This window comes from Chelonoidis abingdonii, chromosome 17 (genome assembly GCF_003597395.2).
Source record: "Chelonoidis abingdonii isolate Lonesome George chromosome 17, CheloAbing_2.0, whole genome shotgun sequence".
NCBI classification, from domain to species: Eukaryota; Metazoa; Chordata; order Testudines; family Testudinidae; genus Chelonoidis; species Chelonoidis abingdonii.
Genome location: NC_133785.1, coordinates 21429959 through 21448888, shown reverse-complemented (window position 1 = coordinate 21448888; position 18930 = coordinate 21429959). Strand labels below are relative to the sequence as shown.

The following is an 18930-nucleotide window of genomic DNA, read 5'->3' as shown; positions in this document are numbered from 1 at the left end:
CTGCCATGGGGCTGAGGCGGCAGCAGGCTCATTTGTGCTCAGCAGAGTGGGTGGCTGCGTGTGTTTTCTCCCTCTCTCCGTTGCCAAACAAACCAGGCGATGATACAATTATCAAAGGCAAAACTCAGAGGCATCGCTCCGTATCATCTTGCGAGCTGCGCCTGGTGCCATCAGGCTCAGTATAGCCTCTCTGGCAGCGGCGGCAGTGGTTTCAGGCCCTCAGTCGCAGCTCCCGTTTAGACACAAATGGTCCATGCGCTTCCCACCGAGAGACCAGAGCGCTCTTTGTCGCCTCCTCCCTGCCCCGGCTCCCTTTGGAATTCTTCGGGGTGCACCCTCCTGCGATGCACAGGGCTCCCCAAATTAACCCCCCCCCCCCGCACGGGCCAGAAGAAAATCACGCCCAACCCCGGGGAAAAGGCTCATCCGGCTGCTCTTACCTGCCCAGCTGTGGGAAACGGAGTGACTCGGATCCAGCCTGGAGCCGGACTGTACTACCTCGGGCACCCCCTGCCGGGAATCGCAGCCCTGGCGGCACGCAGCTAGGATCTCCCCGCAGGGCAGCCACCCGGGGGGCCCGTTAGCAGCGCGCAGCTTGCGCTCCCCTGGCCAAAGGCTTCGCTAAGGGAGGAAGGAAATTCACTATCGTGGCGCTCCCCTGGCTTCTCCTGCCACTTAGTACGATCCCCACCCCCACGCTGGGAACCGCAGCTCCCGCGGCTACACTAAGGGCAGTAACAAGCCTCAGCAGAGCCACAGTCCCATGCCACGGGCCAGGAGAGGATCGTCTGAAGCAGCACTAGCCAGCGGCACGGCGAGGTGTTTTTATTTGCTACCTCGGTTACTCCTGCCCCCCTCCCCATCCTTGTTCCTGCAGAAGCACTGATGGAGCGAATCGCACATCAATGTCCAGCCTTGTAAAGCCCTGGGTCTCGCCGCTGCTCGCTGCGCTGTACCCACAGCACTTCTGGAGTGGGGGCGGGGGCCCTGTCCAGACTTGCCGAAGAAGGAAAAAAAAGGTCCCCTCGTCTCCTCAGCAGGTTGCTCCGGTGCCGGGATGCCAGGTTGGAGGAAGAATCTGACCCTGTGTCTGCAGAGAATGCAGGAGGAAGGTACGGCTGGCAGCAGAACCAGGGGGGAATGCTCGGCGGGTGGGGTAGGGGGGATATTACACTGCACTGAGAAACTGCCTTGGAGTTTTTCATGAGGTTGTAAGGGGTGTGTGTGTCTGTTTCTTTGTCTCTGGAGGGATGCTTGAAAATGCAGCCTCTCTTTTGAGGCCCCTGTTTGAACTGCGTGTTTACAATGGTTCTGGTAGTGATCCCCCCCCCCCCCGATACAAATCACTTTGAACCCTGTTTGGTGGTTACCTGTTTGCCAGGAACAGCAACATAAATCAGATGTCTGATGCTCTGGCTGAGGGGGTGAAATACGCCAAATGCCAATAAACTTTAAAGCAGCTCCTCTGTCCTCCATCCATCATGCTGGGTGTAAGATTGGAGGTGGTGTTCTTTTCCTTGTGTGTTGAGTATTGGGAGAAGATATGAGAGAGGGGAAATTGAATATTTATTTTTGGCAGTCGAGTAGCATGCAGCATCTTGCATGTAACTTTCTAAAGCCGCTGCTGCTTCCAAATAGCAATTATTCTCAGTGCTTAACTTCAAACAGGGATGTGGGTCTTGTGAATTTCACTGCGGTCCTGCAAGCTTACTACTACTCATGTTATCTTTCATACTATTACTCCCAGCATCTGGGAATTATGTTCTACAGTGTGATGTTAAATTAATGTTGGATCTGCAGCTCATAAAAGTTAGAAGGAAACTCTCACAAGGTGGCAACTTAAAGAAGGTTTAAAATCTTACATGCCAGTATATTTTGGTTCATGGAGAGTATGTATGAATGGGAATGATAGTGTTGAGGACAGTAACTATGTCAGAAATGGAGTATAATTCTGTCTTGATCCCATGACAGTAGTTTCAGGGAGTTAACCTGAGACAAGCTTTTAGGGTCAGAGATGAGCAGGAATTCCTTTTCTGGTTGCCTTTGCAGCTTCTCCTTTCAATGCTGCCCCTCAGCTGCTTTGCTGCAGTTGGTTAGCAGTGAGTTGTGTTGCAATGCCAAGCGGGCTCAAGAATGATTTAAAGCATTACAGTTGCACCAAGTGAGTAATGCAAAAATCAGACTTTTCAACCCTGTTGATTACCAGTAATAGAAACAAATTTCACGGTTACCTGCTTTGTGAAGTGTCAGGTTTGAATAGTTAAACTTATATATTTAGTGAGTCTTTTTTTTCTGATGCTACTTATCTCTTTCTTGCACTCTGTTTCAAGATAACAGCATAGTGTTTTTTAACCTCTTGGGTCTACAGCTTCCACTTAACTTGGACTCCAGGCTCATTAAACTGAGAACTTGAATTCTGCTGAAAATCAGAGATTTTATTCTATTAAAAAGCATTTTTTTCAACAAGTCCATAGTGTCCTCAAACTAGTCCTTTAATGCAGTCACCGTGGGATACAGTGCTATGTAACACTGGTCTGCAGTAATACATATGGGTGCTCTTGCACCAGTGGAGGTTTGGAGGCCAGTAATTCTTAAACAGTATTTACAGTACTGAGCTCCTGAAGTACTAGCTGCACTGTTTTAACATGATTGGTTTTATTACTTTCTATGACTTTCACAGATATTTAATGATTCTTCCTTCCTATGTCTTTGAAATTGATTTCCCCCTCATTTGCCGCCCCCCTCCTCTGACACACAGCACTGCAGTGGGTTTCTTACCTGAGTATGCTGGTACATTATCCATATTCTTATAGGCTGTTTACCAGATTCCACTGTAACATTGTCCTTAGTTCCTTGCACAGCTCAAGAGCAGTTTGTCTTTGGAAGTTATGACTTAACTACTGTCTGATGAACCATCTGAAAGAAGAAATCTTGCAGAATAGGCAGCATGACAAGCTGGTTTGATGTGTAGCGGACAAGCTATGTGTATGGCAATGGACTAGTGGTGAGGGCATGCAGGGAAGAGATCTTCGTCCCTTTTCTACCAGAGATTTTCTTTTTTTACAATGCTAAATAGTCAGCTGTTCATATTTCAGTGTAAGACTCTGTAAGACAGATATGGGCCCAGTTAAAATTTTGTAGTATTAATATTTTAACAGACACAGTACAATGCATAACTAAGCTCCAGAGAAAGTTTCACATCTCGTCTTGTATAACAGCATCCTGAAAACAGGATTTTATTCAGATTTTTTTTTTTTGGTCAAGCCAAACTCCAAACATCCTATTAATATTATTTTCTAGTTATCCTTTTTCTGAACAAATTCTCTCTGCCTGTTGTCTTTTTGTGATTGTTCAAATGTGGCAATTTCAGTTCGGCCATACCACAACTAAGAGCGACAGCACTGCAAAAGCAACACACACTCACCATGCAATGTGTAAATTTTGCACATAGCCCATAGCCCTGAGTTTCCAAAGTAAATGTTCTGCTAGTCATGAAAAGGAGTATATTTAAGTCTATGAAAATGAGTGGTACGTTTTTGGTTACTCCATATTGCTGCAATGGGCATCGCTTGCTACTTTCAGTCATTCTGTACAAGAGTGGGAGCTTCATTAATTGAGAACGGTGTTCAAAGGGTCAAGCGCATTAAGTAACATAGTTAAAATACGTAAAATTCACATGGGCTGTGCTGAAATATGGCATTCATTCATATTTTAAGCAAAAACCAACCACAGGTATTTTCTTTATACACTTGTTTTGCTGTAAAAAGGCTACAGTCTGGCATGTATGATCCCAGGAGAAAGCACAAAATGGCTGTGATCATGAAAAAATTCTCATTCTCCATCAAAAAAGAGTTTCATGGTATGTACAATTGTTGGGTTTTTTTTTTTAATTTTGAGGAAGAATTGACATTAATGACTTTAAAGAAGTTGAATGTTGCCAGTAAGATTCCACATTACCTTACTCCCAACACACATGTTCTCTATGTACATAGACTTGTTCTTCCCAAGTCAAGGACCAGTTCCTACGACTACTTCCTTATTCATATGAAAAGGTCCATCAGCACCATTATGGGGCCAGATCCAGAGCACACTGAAGTCAATGGAAAGACTCCCATTAACTTCAGTGGCTTTGGTCTGGCCATATTGCATAAGTATTGCTCAGCTGACTGTTTGCAGGATCTGGCTTGAAGGCTGGAAATTCCGTGGTAAGGCAGCCACACAAACAAATCTACCTTGCCTGCATCTTTATAATCATGTCCTTAATTACACACTTTGTACTCACGCTTTATAATCATGTCCTTAATTACAGTATCACACAGTAAGATACAATTCCCTTATTATAGTTTATTATATTGGATTATTTGCCAAATAGTACCACATAAATTATAAACTAATAAAGGTTGGAGCAATATTATGTGTCACTGAATTTCTAACTATCATGATAACTCAAGAACGGCAGAACAAACTAGATCATGTTCATTCTGCTCATCACTGGTTAGTTGTCAGGCCACTTCTTGCAGTCCTGCTGGAGAAAACTATTCTGCTGATTTCAGTGGCTTGTGAATGAAGCCTATGCGAAGACTGCAGGTTATGGCCCACAATGCTTGTAAGTAGGATTTAACTACCTAATGCTGCAGTTCTTAATGGGAATTTAGCTTGAGTAAGGACTGCATGACTGGGCCCTTATTCATGGTTTTCTCAGCATGTCAGTAGCGGGGAAAAAATAAAGGCCACATTCTGATTTCAGTACTGTGCATACATGTGGGTGGGTGGGAGGGAGAGTTCCCATTGATTTCAGTACCTCTAAGCAACCAAGGGCAGAGTGTGGCCATAATGACATAGGACTAAGTCTTGTATACTGAACAAGAGGATAAGACATTTTTGTCATAACAAGTATGAGTAATATAATATCTATATCGACCTATGTTGTCACTCTCATATCTAGACACCGTTACACAGACCTTAGATGTGATTCATATACTACTGGAGACAAGTATAGGCTGTGATTATAAAGGTGTAGGTCACTAATATAGAACCAAATCATTAAATCTTTACTGTGGATAAACTCCCCCTGACTTCAATGACATTTTGTTTGAGTAAGGACTTCAAGGTTTGGCCTAAGTTGTACATTACAAAACCCAGTGTGGTGATTTCTGCTCCCTCGCCCCCTTGGAATACCACATGAGTAGTAATACAGGGGGATTATAAAATCTAAAGTGAGTTACTGACTCCTCACATGCAAATTGACTGCGGAAGATAAAAGAATAAATTTGTAACAAGTTAAAGCTGTTCTTGAAAAGTCAAAATGTTACAGGATTATGTCACTGCTGTTTATTTCCATCCATTGCATCCAGTCAGTTTATGTGGCTTCATGCTAGTTACCTAGGAAACAGCTGTAGCAGTGTACTATGTAATTTTATTGGCTTTGTGGTCACACTGATTGTTAGGGTTGTGGGCAGAGGTTTCCCATGGTAGATCCGTGCATATATAGCCCAGGAAGAGGAAATGCTTGATAATGTGTTTTGATTTGTAAAATGAAAGAAAAAACATGGAAATTATGGGATAAAATTTGACTTGCATACCTTGCAGTGGGATAATCCATGTTAAATATCAGCAGGTTAAACTTGACACAGTAAGTGGGAATCTGGAAGTAGTTTTCAACTGTTTACAAGGGGTGTTTTTCATGATTTTGATGGAAGTGTTTAAATTTACATTTGAAATGTAAAAGTATCTATATGTTGAAGATCTCAGCTGCTGCTGCTGTGCTATAAAAATCTAGTCCAGATTCTGTCCTCAGTTACATCCATAAATGATGGCAATTTTTTTCAGAACTGTGAAATGATATGATCCTGCCTAGGACTGGGATTCTATTTATGTACGATAACATCTCGAAGTGCAGTGCCCCAGTAAGTCAAGGCCGGGGAATTTGTGAATCTCACAATTAACTTATCAGAAAATATACAGATTTTTGAGGGACTTCATAAAAATGACATATCTGTGTGTGTGTGTGTGTGTGTGTGTGTGTGTGTGTGTGTATATATATATATGTAGTACATGAGACTGTAAGACAGAATAAAGTATAAAAAGAATCCGACAAATGGAAAAGAACTTGCATTATTTTTTAATGTGCTTGTTCACTTTCCCTTGAAGACCCCAATACTGCAAACTCTTACAGACGTGCTTAACTTGAAATCAGTTGTACTATTTACCTGCTTAAATTAGTGTGGGTAGGATCAGGACCTAACTCAGTAACTCACAATACATCTCCTACTTATTAATGAGAATTAGCAAGGTTTTACTACAAATGCATTTAAATAGCAGGCTGATGCTATGCAGTTTTAGCATAGTGTCTTGCTTTGAAGAATCCCTGCATTTGAATCTACAGCAATGTGGTTTAATATCTTATTGGCACCTTTTTAATATAGAAGTTCTGCTGGATTGCAGTAGGTACAAATAGTGTTTGGATGCTGAAAGACTGAAAAGACTTTACGGCTGTCTGTATATACAGTGTGTCTTCTAATATATTTCTAGATACCAGCACCTAACTTCACAGTGAATCTTTGCCAGAGATGAAGAGCTGCACACATGGTGCTTAGAAATTTATGGGCTGCAGTTTGTTGGCAATACTAATTATACAGGCCACTGCTTTTAAACAAAATGTTCAAATAGAGGTTCTGACCTCCAACAACGTATGGTAGGGAATTAGAATGGCTTTAAGTCTGTGGTAGTAATGCTTAAAGGACAATGTTCATTCATCAAACTGATAGGACAGGAAGAGCAAATCCTACTAGACCGTGATGGGTTCTTTTTCTTTCATTAAAGTGTTGATGTGCATGCGGCACCACTTAAAATGAGGGACAAACGGCTGTGACATCAGTGTGCTTTGGGTAAGCGCTTCCTGGGACCCCTCCCATCCCCACCCCCCAACTCTCTGTCACCCTGTGCCTGCTTCAGGTGTGATGTTTGGTCCCTGACTTTGCCATAACAGTCAACCCTTATGGAAAAGTCTTTCATAGGGATGAAACCTGGGATTCTGAAAAATGGCTATAAAAACAAGATAGTTTATAACTGTCTTTTTTGAACAAGGCTGCAGAATTCTCCAACATGGCTATAATTTTGGATTCACTTGGATGGGCTATTGTACAGGTCTTTCCAGAAAAGAGGCTTTTCATGAGCAGTGATAAAGTGTTAATCCTGGCACAATACTACATGCAGTGGCATAGTGCTGGCTGCAATGACTTGGTACTATCTGACTTCGGAGACCTCCACTCTCCTTGTGCCATACTGCGGCAGTTGCAATCAGTGAAGACACTCAAGCTGGTTCAACCTTCGTTTCAAAGAGAGGAAGCTGGGAGAAGAGTACTGTTGACGAGGGTCCTTCAGCTTTGGAAGCTACTCTCCCTGCTCTTGGGTTCGGGAATAGCCTGGGTCTGTTGGCGCTCAGAGCACGCTGCAAAGAGGGTAAAACTCTGAAAAAGCTTATAGGGAGTGAGGGGCTTCTTGATGGGGGCTGAGAATTTTGTGGGGTTGGGGAATTTTGTTAGAGGGAAATGCTGGGGGTGGATTGAACATTGTTTATATAATTTATATAGGAGTTCCCAGTAGTTGCCTTTTTATAAATAGAAATCACAGTAATCTAGCGTGGGTGCTCTGCAAATACGCCACGCTTCTAGCTGCTGGCACCCTGCCTTTTCCATTCCTGGGCTTGTTCTGAGAGGCTGCTGCGGAGCATGCCAAATTACCACAAAGTTGTGGGCAGTTTATATGATGTGGCCCAATATCCAGATGGGCCCGAGAGGAGGTTCAATGCTAATTTTCACTGGCAAGCTAGTGATGTCCAAACCTGCTCTTGAAGGGAAGGATGACTCGCAGGATAGAATCCTGTCCCTAGTGCCATTCACTTGTAGCTCAGAGTTTCAAATTCAGATCAGCATGTTAGTGACAAAACCACCCGAAGGCTGTCTGTGGCGTTAGTTCTTTAAGTCTGGTTCTCAGTAGAGAGGCCACGGGGGGGGAAACAGGCACTGTCATTCATTGCTCATATCATACTTGTTTTGTGGGTGAATAGAGCCCTTCAGTTCCAAAGGGCTTAGAACCATAGAATATCAGGGTTGGAAGGGACCTCAGGAGGTCATCTAGTTCAACCCCCTGCTCAAAGCAGGACCAATCCTCAACTAAATCATCCCAGCCAGGGCTTGGTCAAGCCTGACCTTAAAACCTCTAAGGAAGGAGATTCCACTGCCTCCCTAGGTGACCCATTCCAGTGCTTCACCACCCTCCTAGTGAAGAAGTTTTTCCTAATATCCAAATTAAACCTCCCCCACTGCAACTTGAGACCATTGCTCCTTGTTCTGTCATCTGGTACCACTGAGAGCAGTCTAGATCCATCCTCTTTGGAACCCCATTTCAGTAGTTGAAAGCAGCTATCAAATTCCCCCTCATTCTTCTCTTCTGCAGACTACATAATCCCAGTTCCCTCAGCCTCTCCTCATAAGTCATGTGCTCCAGCTCCCTAATCGTTTTTGTTGCCCTCCGCTGGACTCTTTCCAATTTTTCCACATCCTTTTTGTAGAGTGGGGCTCAGAACTGGACACAGTATTCCAGATGAGGCCTCACCAATGTCAAATAGAGAGGAATGATCACGTCCCTCGATCTGATGGCAATGCCCCTACTTATACAACCCAAAATGCCATTAGCCTTCTTGCAACAAAGGCACACTATTGACTCATATCCAGTTTCTCGTCCACTGTAACTCCTAGGTCCTTTTCTGCAGAACTGCTGCCTAGCCATTCGGTCCGTAGTCTGTAGCAGTGCATGGGATTCTTCTGTCCTAAGTGCAGGACTCTATACTTGTCCTTGCTGAACCTCATCAGATTTCTTTTGGCCCAATCCTCTAATTTGTCTAGGTCCCTCTGTATCCTATCCCTACCCTTCAGCATATCTACTACTCCCACAGCTTAGTGTCATCCGCGAACTTGCAGAGGGTGCAATCCATCCCAACTTCCAGATCATTAATGAAGATGTTGAATAAAATTGGCCCTAGGACCAACCCCTGGGGCACTCCGCTTGATACCGACTGCCAACTAGACATTGAACCTGTTGAGCCTGATGATCTAGCCAGCTTTCTATTCACCTTATAGTCCATTCATCCAATCCATATTTCTTTAACTTGCTGGCAAAAATACTGTGGAAGACTGTATCAAAAGCTTTGCTAAAGTCAAGGTATATCACATCCACGGCTTTCCCCCTATCCACAGAGCCAATATGTCATCATAGAAGGCAATCAGGTTGGTCAAGCATGACTTGCCCTTGATGAATCCATGTTGACTGTTCCTGATCACCTTCCTGCTGACCTGTTTCCTGATCACTTTCCTCTCCTCTAAGTGGTTCAGAATTGATTCCTTGAGGACCTGCTCCATGATTTTTCCAGCGACTGAGGTGAAGCTGACTGGCCTGTAGTTCCCCGGATCCTTCTCCTTCCTGTTTTAAAAGATGGGCACTACATTAGCCTTTTTGCAGTCATCCGGAACCTCCTCACCTACATGTGGAAATTTCCTGGCATAGTTATACTATAATAAAGCAGAGTATTTGCATTGGAATAAAGTCACTTTTTTATTCTAGTATTGAGCATCCACACAGAGACTCAGACTAGTATAACTATAGTGGGATAATTATTCTGGTGTAGCTATGCCAGGGAACTTCCTCATATAGACAAGTCCTAAGACTGTCAACCAGGCAGGTTTTAGAGCACTAAATTCACTTAAACAGAGCCTTGGCCTTTAGAGGTTAAAGTTAAGTATGGTAACTCGTGACTGAAGTCCTAGTTCTTGAGCTTTAAAGGTTCCCATATCACATGCTAAGTTAGGAAAGGTACATAAAGCATGACTTGGAATGTCCAGCAAACCATTGGGTTGGTTGCAGGGGAAGGAAAGCTTATTTACTATAATCTTCCCTTGGTGGGTACAAACAACGGGCATGAATGTAATGGGAAATAACCCCTGAATCATTAAGAGCCATTTTTGTTCATATGAACTGAGCAACTCCAGTTCCCATTGACTTCCATTGGAGTTGCAGATACTAAGGCCATGTCTACACTACCAGCTAAGTCGGCACTGCTGCGATCAATGCAGCAGTATCGATTTAGCGGGTCTGCTGATAACATGCTAAGTTGATGGCAGAGCACTCTCCCATTGACGTCTGTACTCCACCTCCCCGAGAGGCAAAGCTATGTCGATGGGAAACTGTCTCCCATCTACATAGTGCGATATAGACACCGCTGTCTGAAAGTCGACCTAATTTACGTTGACTTCAGTTACATAACTGAACTAGTGTATCTTAGTTCGACTTAAACTAAGGGCTGGTCTACGCTAATGCTGTAACCCATGCCTGCTGGGTATGGTGCTCTGTCTCCCTCTAGTGGCACCTAAACCACCTAAAGATGGATGAGTTGGCTACAGCCTTGGCTAAGAGGCCTGTGGCTTTTAGCTCATACAATAGAAGCTCACGCATTAGCTCCAGAGGTCCCAGGTTCAATCTTGCCTACCAACAACCGCGATCTATTGGCGTTACATTAACACTTCTGAAAATCAGGCCCTTGGTTGTCTATAGATTGTGCTTCTCTCTCGCCAACAAAAGTTGGTCCAATAAAAGATATTACCTCACTCACTTTGTTTCTCTATTATCTTGGGACCATCATGATTACAACAACACTGCATATGCTTCTTAGACCCACATGCTGGGGAAAAATACAGATCTTATTACACCAATGTAAATCAGGAATAACTTTCCTGAAACTAATGTAGCTATTGTGGATTTACATCAGTATAACTGAAATCGGAGTGAGTCCCAGCCTTGGCTGAGGGTTATGATGAGAAACATTGTAAGGGAGTAGATTCCACACTGGTGCACTGGTCCTTATAGAGGATGATAGGTTCTCTTCTTTCCGGTGCTTAAGTCAGCTGAATCTCACGCTGTGATAAAACAGTTTCTATTCAAAGGGTTTGCATTTTGTCCAATTACTTTTGATGTTCCTGTGGATTTGTTCCATAGAAAGAAAGAGTAATGAAGCTTTTTGTTTTAGAATTCATGTGTAATAATTTTTCCAGTCATCTTGCTTTATCAGGGAAGTGAGCTACCTCCTCCATCCTTTTATTCCTGGAATATGAAGTAATTGTATAGAACAAAAGAAATATACATAATTTCTAAGTTCATAATTATTTCCATTTTATCTATTTTTTCCCCCTCTCATTAATGTTAGATATTCTTGGCATCCGGTAACTACTGGCTCTGATTTTTTCCAGCCAGAGCTGTCTTTGGCTCAAACTAAATTCACTGATTCCAATGACAGTATTCAAAATGTTGCCTTCCAGCAGCAAATTCATTCAATCAAACATGCTTTCCACTGACACGTTCAGCGTCAGGTGAGCCTGCATTGCATTTAAGCAGAAGGGGCTACTGTGTGCTGTTTGAGTTCAAAGGAACGTTAGGGATAAGAATGCGATTAAATCCAGGCATTATGTGGAAGGTGTCATTGGCCCTGCCAACTTAATTGCTCCCTTCTGGTGAGCAGAGGGCAAAGATAATACAGCAGAAGACACTCTCTCCGAAGCTGCAAAATAAATTCAGTTGCATGGTCTTCAAGTTGTTGTTTTGTCCTGTTAAATAATGTACCTTTTCTGTCAAACTATTCTATTGCTATAGTGACCAAAGTATTACAGAGCTTTGTTTTAGCAGTTATATTAACCTTGGTGTGCTCTTGGTTGCAGCTGTTAGAAGATACTCTATGTATTTATTCGGATTATAGATGTTGTCACCTTTTCTGCTAATGTGATGCTTTTAGTCATTTGAGTGACACTTCATTTCATCTGCACAAGGAAATAAGGGTCTCAGCTAATGTCTGAACATTGCCTGTGTAATGAAAAGGGGAGGAACTGCTCCCTACATGGAATAACTAATTAGAATCATAGGACTGGAAGGGACCTCGAGAGGTCAGCTAGTCCAGTCCCTTGCACTCATGGCAGGACTAAGTGTTATTTAGACTATCCCTGACAGGTGTTTGTCTAACCTGCTCTTAAAAATCTAAAATGACGGAGATCCTACAACCTCCCTAGGCAATTTATTCCAGTGCTTAACCACCCTGACAGTTAGGAAGTTTTTCCTAATGTCCAACCTAAACCATCCTTGCTGCAATTTAAGCCCATTGCTTCTTATCCTATCCTCAGAGGTTAACGAGAATAATTTATCTCCCTCCTCCTTGTAACCACCTTTAATGTACTTGAAAAGTGTTATCATGTCCCCTCTCCGGGCTGGTCTACACTAGGGGGGGAAATCGATCTAAGATACGCGACTTCAGCTACACCATTCACATAGCTGAAGTTGCGTAAGTATCTTAGATCGAGTTACCTACCGTCCTCACGGCGCGGGATCAACATCTGCAGCTCCCCCTGTCGACTCTGCTACTGCCATTCGCGTTGGTGGAGTTCTGGAGTCGACAGGAGCTCGTTCGGGGATCGATATATTGCGTCTAGATGAGACACGATATATCGATCCCCGAGAAATCGATTGCTACCCGCCAATACGGCGGGTAGTGAAGTCGTAGCCTCAGTCTTCTTTTCTCCAGACTAAACAAACCCAAGTTTTTCAATCTCTCCTCATAGGTCATGTTTTCTAGACCTTTAACCATTTTTGTTGCTCTTCTCTGGACTTTCTCCAATTTGTCCACATCTTTCCTGAAATGTGGCACCCAGAACTGGACACAATACTCTAGTTGAGGTCTAATTAGCACAGAGTATAGTGGAAGAATTACTTCTCATGTCTTGCTTTCAAGACTCCTGTTGATAGATCCCAGAATTATCCTTGTTTTTTTGGCAACAGCGTTACACTTGTTGACTCGTATATTTAACTTGTGATTCACTGTGACCCTCAGATCCCTTTCTGCAGTACTCCTTCCTAGGCAGTCATTTCCTATTTTGTATGTTCAGCTTTTGGAGACCTGTGGGAGATTTCAACTTGGATCCTATGTGAGATGAGTTGAGGGGATAGCGGGGAGAGGAGGAGCTCAGCACAGTTTCTCAGATCTCTATCAACATTTGTCCTCACTGACTCTTTGGAGCAAGGAGGACCATATGATTATGCAGCATCTAGTGCAATGAGGCCCCTATTTGGGTTGAGGCCTCTTCCACAATATGGATAGATAATAATAATCATTGCAACACCACATAGTGTAGCACCATTGGCAGCGTCTGCCCAGGAAAATCCCAGCAGTGGAAGATTAGAATGTTGTATGATACGGGGGAAGGAAGAATGGTAGAGTGAGATGTGGGGAATCTTGTGGAGGGCTTTCCTCCGTGCCTGTTTGTCTCTAGTAAAGCTTTAGCAAAACTATTGGGCAAAAAGAGGTAAAAGATAAAGCACAACGAGAGAGTGAAACAAGGTGTCAGTGAGTGCAGCAAGTGTCATTAGAGATGGAGAGTTCCTGTTAGATACTTTGGGTGTGTCTGCACTGCAGAACCCTTCCCCCTGGGGCAGCAAGTTTCAGAGCCCTGGTCAACTGTCTTAGGCTTGTGGGGCTTGCACTACAGGGCTAAAAATAGCGGTGTAGTTGTTCCCACTCAGGCTCTCAGGCCTACCCATCTCGACAGGTTTCAGAGCCCGGGCTCCAGCCCATATGGGAGCATCTACACTGCTGTTTTCAGCTGAGTAACATGAGGCCTGTGAGCCTGTAATGATGCTGCCTGTGGGAGCCGGCTGAGGTCACTCAATCAGGGTGAACTGCAAACAAAATGGAGCAGACAAACCTCAAACGCTGGTGGATATTCCAATATTTAGATTTACTAAGCCAACACAAAACAGCCTCTATATTACCTCACTGATTGCTCAGAAGTCCAAATAAAGCATTTCCCATAAAGTGCCCAGCCTAAGGCCTCCACCTTGACACACGTCAGATATGATGATGATTACCGAAAATCTTATTTCATCATATAAAAGAAAACGTTCTTCCAACCCCAAAGGATCAGCCACACACCTAGGTCCAATTATAGTTTAGATCTTACCCAAAATACACACTTATATTCAATTCTTGTTAACTAAACTAAAATTTATTAAAAAAGAAAAGATATAGAGTGTTGATTAAAAGATCAATATACCTACAGACTTGAATTCAGTACTTGAGTTTCAGATACATAGCAGAGATGAGTTTGTAGTTGCTGAAAGTCCTTTTAGAAATAGTCCATAGGTTATAGTCCAATGTCCATATTAAGCATGACTCCAGTCAGTGACTGGGGACCTCAAACCTTGTGGCTTAAGGTTTCCCCCTCTTGAAACCCAAAGCAGATCTGAGATGAAGAAGGATCATGTCCCAGGTTTTTATACATATTCAGCAGCCCTTTGGCCTGAGAAAACAATAGGCTTAACTTTCCTTCTCCTAAACATTATGGCAATTAGCACAGGGTAATTTATCCATTAAACAGTTCAGACACAGGTTACTACAACCTTCAAAGAGACATATAGACAATAATACTATTTCACTCAAATGTCTTCCTAAATATTAATACTCTTTTTTGGAGCTTTGAATCAAAGCCATAGTAACAGACAAGAGTTGTTTGGTTACATCGCAAGACCTGAACAAACATCTACCCTTCTATCTCTAACAATGCAGGCTTGCATTTCAAAGCTCTATTCATTTACATATCTTCCTAATAAGTCTTTAAAGTTGGCCATGGGTGAGGTCAGTCTGTGAGTTAATTAACTCTTTCTGGCCCTATGTCACCTTTCAATGAGATATTATACTACACTCATAATGTCACAGAGCCCAAATCAGTTGGTCCAGGCTCTGAGAATTGCTGCTGTGGGATATATATATTTTGCAGTGTTGACGTACCCTGTGGCCACCCATACCTGGCCAGGGCAGGATCATTTGCTATTGCTTCTGTTCCAGACACTCCTGGTATCCTGCAGGAGTAAGCACTACCTGTTCTAGCCTTCAAAAATTTGCTGTGTTGTCTGGGTGCCCGGAATGAGTCCCCAGGTTCTCTGCTGAGTTGCCCAACTGAGGTCCTTTGAAAATTGCCATGCACATGAATCTGCCTCAGTTTCCTTGTCACTATTTTATGGGGGGGCTATGCAGGCTAATCAGTTAATGTTTGTAGATGGCTATATCCATGCTAGGGATTAGCACCTTAATAGAGGCCCCTGCTAGGATTTATTTTATGTTCAGATTAAATTTTGCTTGCTTAATTTAATCTCATAACCTGAAGCAGTGATCGTCTTTTTTGCATGCCTAAATGTGCCCCCGAGATACACATGAACCACCTCCACCTCTGCTTGTGCAGGAGGTGGGCATTGACTACAGGACTGATCATCCTTGTGACAGAGCAATTGGAGGAAACCATATGGAGCTCTCCTCCCTTCAGGACCCCTTTTTGTGGGTTTTCCTTTAAGAAATGGTAATTTCCCACTTCAAGCAGGCCTAGTTAGCTGTCTGTCTTCAGTGGGGACATGAGGGACAAACTCTTGGGTCAAATGTCATGAATTCTTACAGCAACAAGATGCTCTATAGCCAGATAAATAACTGTTCCTGTGGTCCTGATGTCCATGGAGAGAGCTTGTCAGAGAGCAGGAGAGCTCACCACTGGTATGGAATTAATCCATTACACCGTCCTGTGCTCTGAGGGACCAAGATGGTGAATAGGAACCTGAAGTACATCAGCATGGCCCTAGTCATGAGCCTTGTCTCTTCTATGCTTTGATTACCTGAAAGGTTAAAGAGCAATGTCTTGCTCATTAGGCTCTGTGGTTTGGGGGCAGTAATGAAAGCAACATTATTCTCTTTTCTTTTCTTCAATTAGATCCAGGCTTGTATGTTTCTTTCTTTCAAACTCACCATCACATCATGCAGTCACTCACAGCAACACTTGGCTTCTGATTTCTGTTGACGGCTGGACTCCTTGTCAACCTACAGGAGGATTTTAAATAAGGAACAGTCTTTAGATCAATTGAAAGATCCATGCTTGGAAGAGCAAATCTCAGAGCTAATGCTCTGTCCCAGGAAATATGACAATGGAGCTGTTTGCATTGAGAGAAGATGAAAGACAAGAGCCGTTTTAACTCCGTAACGCAGAAATCAATAGCAGTTGCTGGAAAGTGAATGAAGATTAAAGAGAAATATTTTCAGCCCTTTTTTAAACCAGCATTTGCAACCAGCCTTTGACTAAGTGAACGGTTTAAACTTATGATAAACACAGGAGCAAGGCTCCTTTTGAGTGAGTTGGAGGCTGCACGTTGTGCCCCAGAGTGGGTAGGAGAGCGCTGTGCTTCTTAGGTGCCATCCTTCAAAGGAAACTTAAATTCAGGCCCACTGCAAATCCTGTGAAATTGTTCAGACAAGTGGAGGTATTAATCCTGATGGTTTGGGCCAATTCCATTGTGGGTAATTATATTCTGTCTCCCCACGATGTCAGTTGGATATGGTGTCCTTCTTCATTTCCCACCCTAAATTCTTGTGAAGTGCTGCCAGGATCTGTTAAATAGCTTCTGTATTGCACCCCAGAACTGGCTGCATTTCAGTAGTGGACAAAGTGATAAGTAGAAGGGGCATTTTAGTTAGCTTAGCACAGGGGGATTGGGAGTCAAGTCTTCAAGGTTCCATTCCTGGCTTTGCCACCGAGTGGCGCTGAAGGAGGGTAGCTAGGAACAAAAAACGGTATGGCTTGATTTTCCAAGCTGTGTAGAACCCACATCTCCCATTGAAATTAGTGGGAACTGGCAGCAACTCTGAGAATCAGGTCACTAACCTTTTTCTGCCTCAATTTTCTCATTTGTAAAAGAGGGATAATGGCAGTCTTTGAAAAGTACTTTGATCACAGCAGCTATATAAGTGCAGTGTATTATTACGGGTGTAATTTCATTACTGCATTTCATCTCTGTGTACAGAACACTTGTAGGTGCACTGAACTTTTAGAAAAGAGTGGCCAGAGTGCAGTAGATAGTGGGTTACTGTTATTGGGGTAGCAAATATTTTAGAATAACTACATGAGTTGCAGGAATGGGAGCAACCAGGTCCTTCTCCAGGTGTTCAGCAATTTTGATTCTATCTTTTTGAAATCACTAAAACACTTCTAGAACCCATCGAATAAAAAGAGCGGAGCTTGATCCTACTACAGGGCCAAGTTTTGCCGTTACATTCACACAACTTTTACTGTTTCGGATGGAAATTACACATGGGGATGTGAATGGCAGAACTTGGCCCACAGAATCAAAGAGACCTATTAGACCGTAGTGTCTGTCTCTTTCTCCACCTCACTCCCCATCCCGCCTGTGTAGGATTGAGACACCCCATTGTGCCCATAGTTTGCAGTTTGTATTTTTCTTTTTCAGAAGGTCCTGAGAATGAAGGGCCACCTTGTTTATCATTTTACTGAGCAAACAATTTTGTGTCCTAAAAGTTGCAGTCACTGTCACCAATTTACCCTCTAAGTGTCTGTATTTTGGCCTCCTGACATACATATCCCATTTCCAGTGATTCTGCCAAGCAATCAACTCCTGACAAATCAGGGACTGTTAACAACTCAAGCCATAACTCTAGTTGCACAACTGCCTTGGGATTTAAATTTGTCTTCCGCAGTACTTTCTCTTAGCCCGTACTATCTGAGTTTCAGACATCCAATGCAAGGATGATCAGTTGTTTCTTTCTTTCCTCCCGCACTCCCATGTGCTGTCAAGGATGCGCAGTATTTATGGAGATGCTTTTTGAATGCCCATTATAATTTTGCTTTTGACACTCCCTGTCCCACTTTGATTGCACTGTCTGTTCGCTCCTCCAACATCACCATATTTATGAGGGGAGCTGGCAGAGAGTGGAGCCCAGAGTGGGAAGATAAGATCTACATTGTAGAAATCAGGCAATAGCTGGAGCTCTTCTCCTTGCTTCCTAGGACTCACTAGTGGATTATAGTTCAAAGGTTTATGCACTGAAACATTTCCCTTGCAGCCCTCACCAGGAGCATAGCTGCCAGAAATGGGCATATCATGTCCTCTTAAATAAAATCTGAACATACTCCATGGGCCTGCATATAAATCTCCCTTGCTCTGCCACTCCAGATGCCACCCTAACCGAGAAAGCAGTTTAGGGTGGCGTGCCTGGGCAGTGAGTTTAGCTCTCGCCAAGGCTCAGGCACTGCACAGTAGTAATTTAGGGCAGACAAAACTGCCACAAATGGCATCCTCTTTATGGCTTTAAATAATTAAAAGAAGAAATTGTGCCTTCAGCAAGGGAGCAATTTGTGCCATTCTTTGCTATCCATCTGCTCCCCCAAATGCTAACTCCCATACAACATTGTTGTCCAGAGCAGCTGTGGCCTGTCATATATGGGGACTGGACTGGTAGGAGTAAGAAGCACAATAAAAGGAGTGTTGCCTAGTGGTTTGATTATGAGTCAGGCAATCTGAGTTCTGATCCCAGCTCTGCCACTGCCTTGCTGTGTGACCTTGGGCAAGTCATCTGTGTGGAGCCTCTCTGGGTCTCTTTTCCAATCTGTAAAACGTGATGCGAGGTTTGTGAGCTTTGAGTGAAAGATGGCAGATAGTTAACAACACTGTGCTTTGTATTTATTGCCTGACTGCACAAAACCCATGCACTGTTGGAGGACAGCAGGGAAATAGAACGTGATAAAGAACGGATTGGAGAGGGAGCAGGCAAATAGGACCCAGCTGTTCAGGAAGAGTGGAGCTCCAGCAACGCTCTGTTTTGCCAGTTATTTCCTATTTGAGGCTGCTGACTCGATGGGAACTGGGCATCTCGCTCCCTGTGACTCCTTTGGAAATCCCAACTTTAGTACCTATTCAGCAGTGGGCAATAGGTGCCATTCCACTACTTGTGTGAAGGAGCTCTGCTGAATTACCCTGCTAGGAGGTCATTTGTGCTCAGGTACTAGA

The 18930-nt window shown here is 43.4% G+C and overlaps 1 protein-coding gene across 1 annotated transcript in view; it reads left to right on the top strand.

Moving 5' to 3' along the window:
- The first annotated feature begins 947 nt into the window (after positions 1 to 947).
- GRIP2 (glutamate receptor interacting protein 2) overlaps positions 948 to 18930 on the top strand; it is a 496203-nt gene continuing 478220 nt past the window's right edge. The window contains exon 1 of the mRNA XM_032784290.2: positions 948 to 1112. Within this exon, the coding sequence (XP_032640181.1) occupies positions 1058 to 1112 (55 nt within the window). The 5' untranslated portion in view covers positions 948 to 1057. The remainder of the gene's footprint in view (positions 1113 to 18930) is intronic.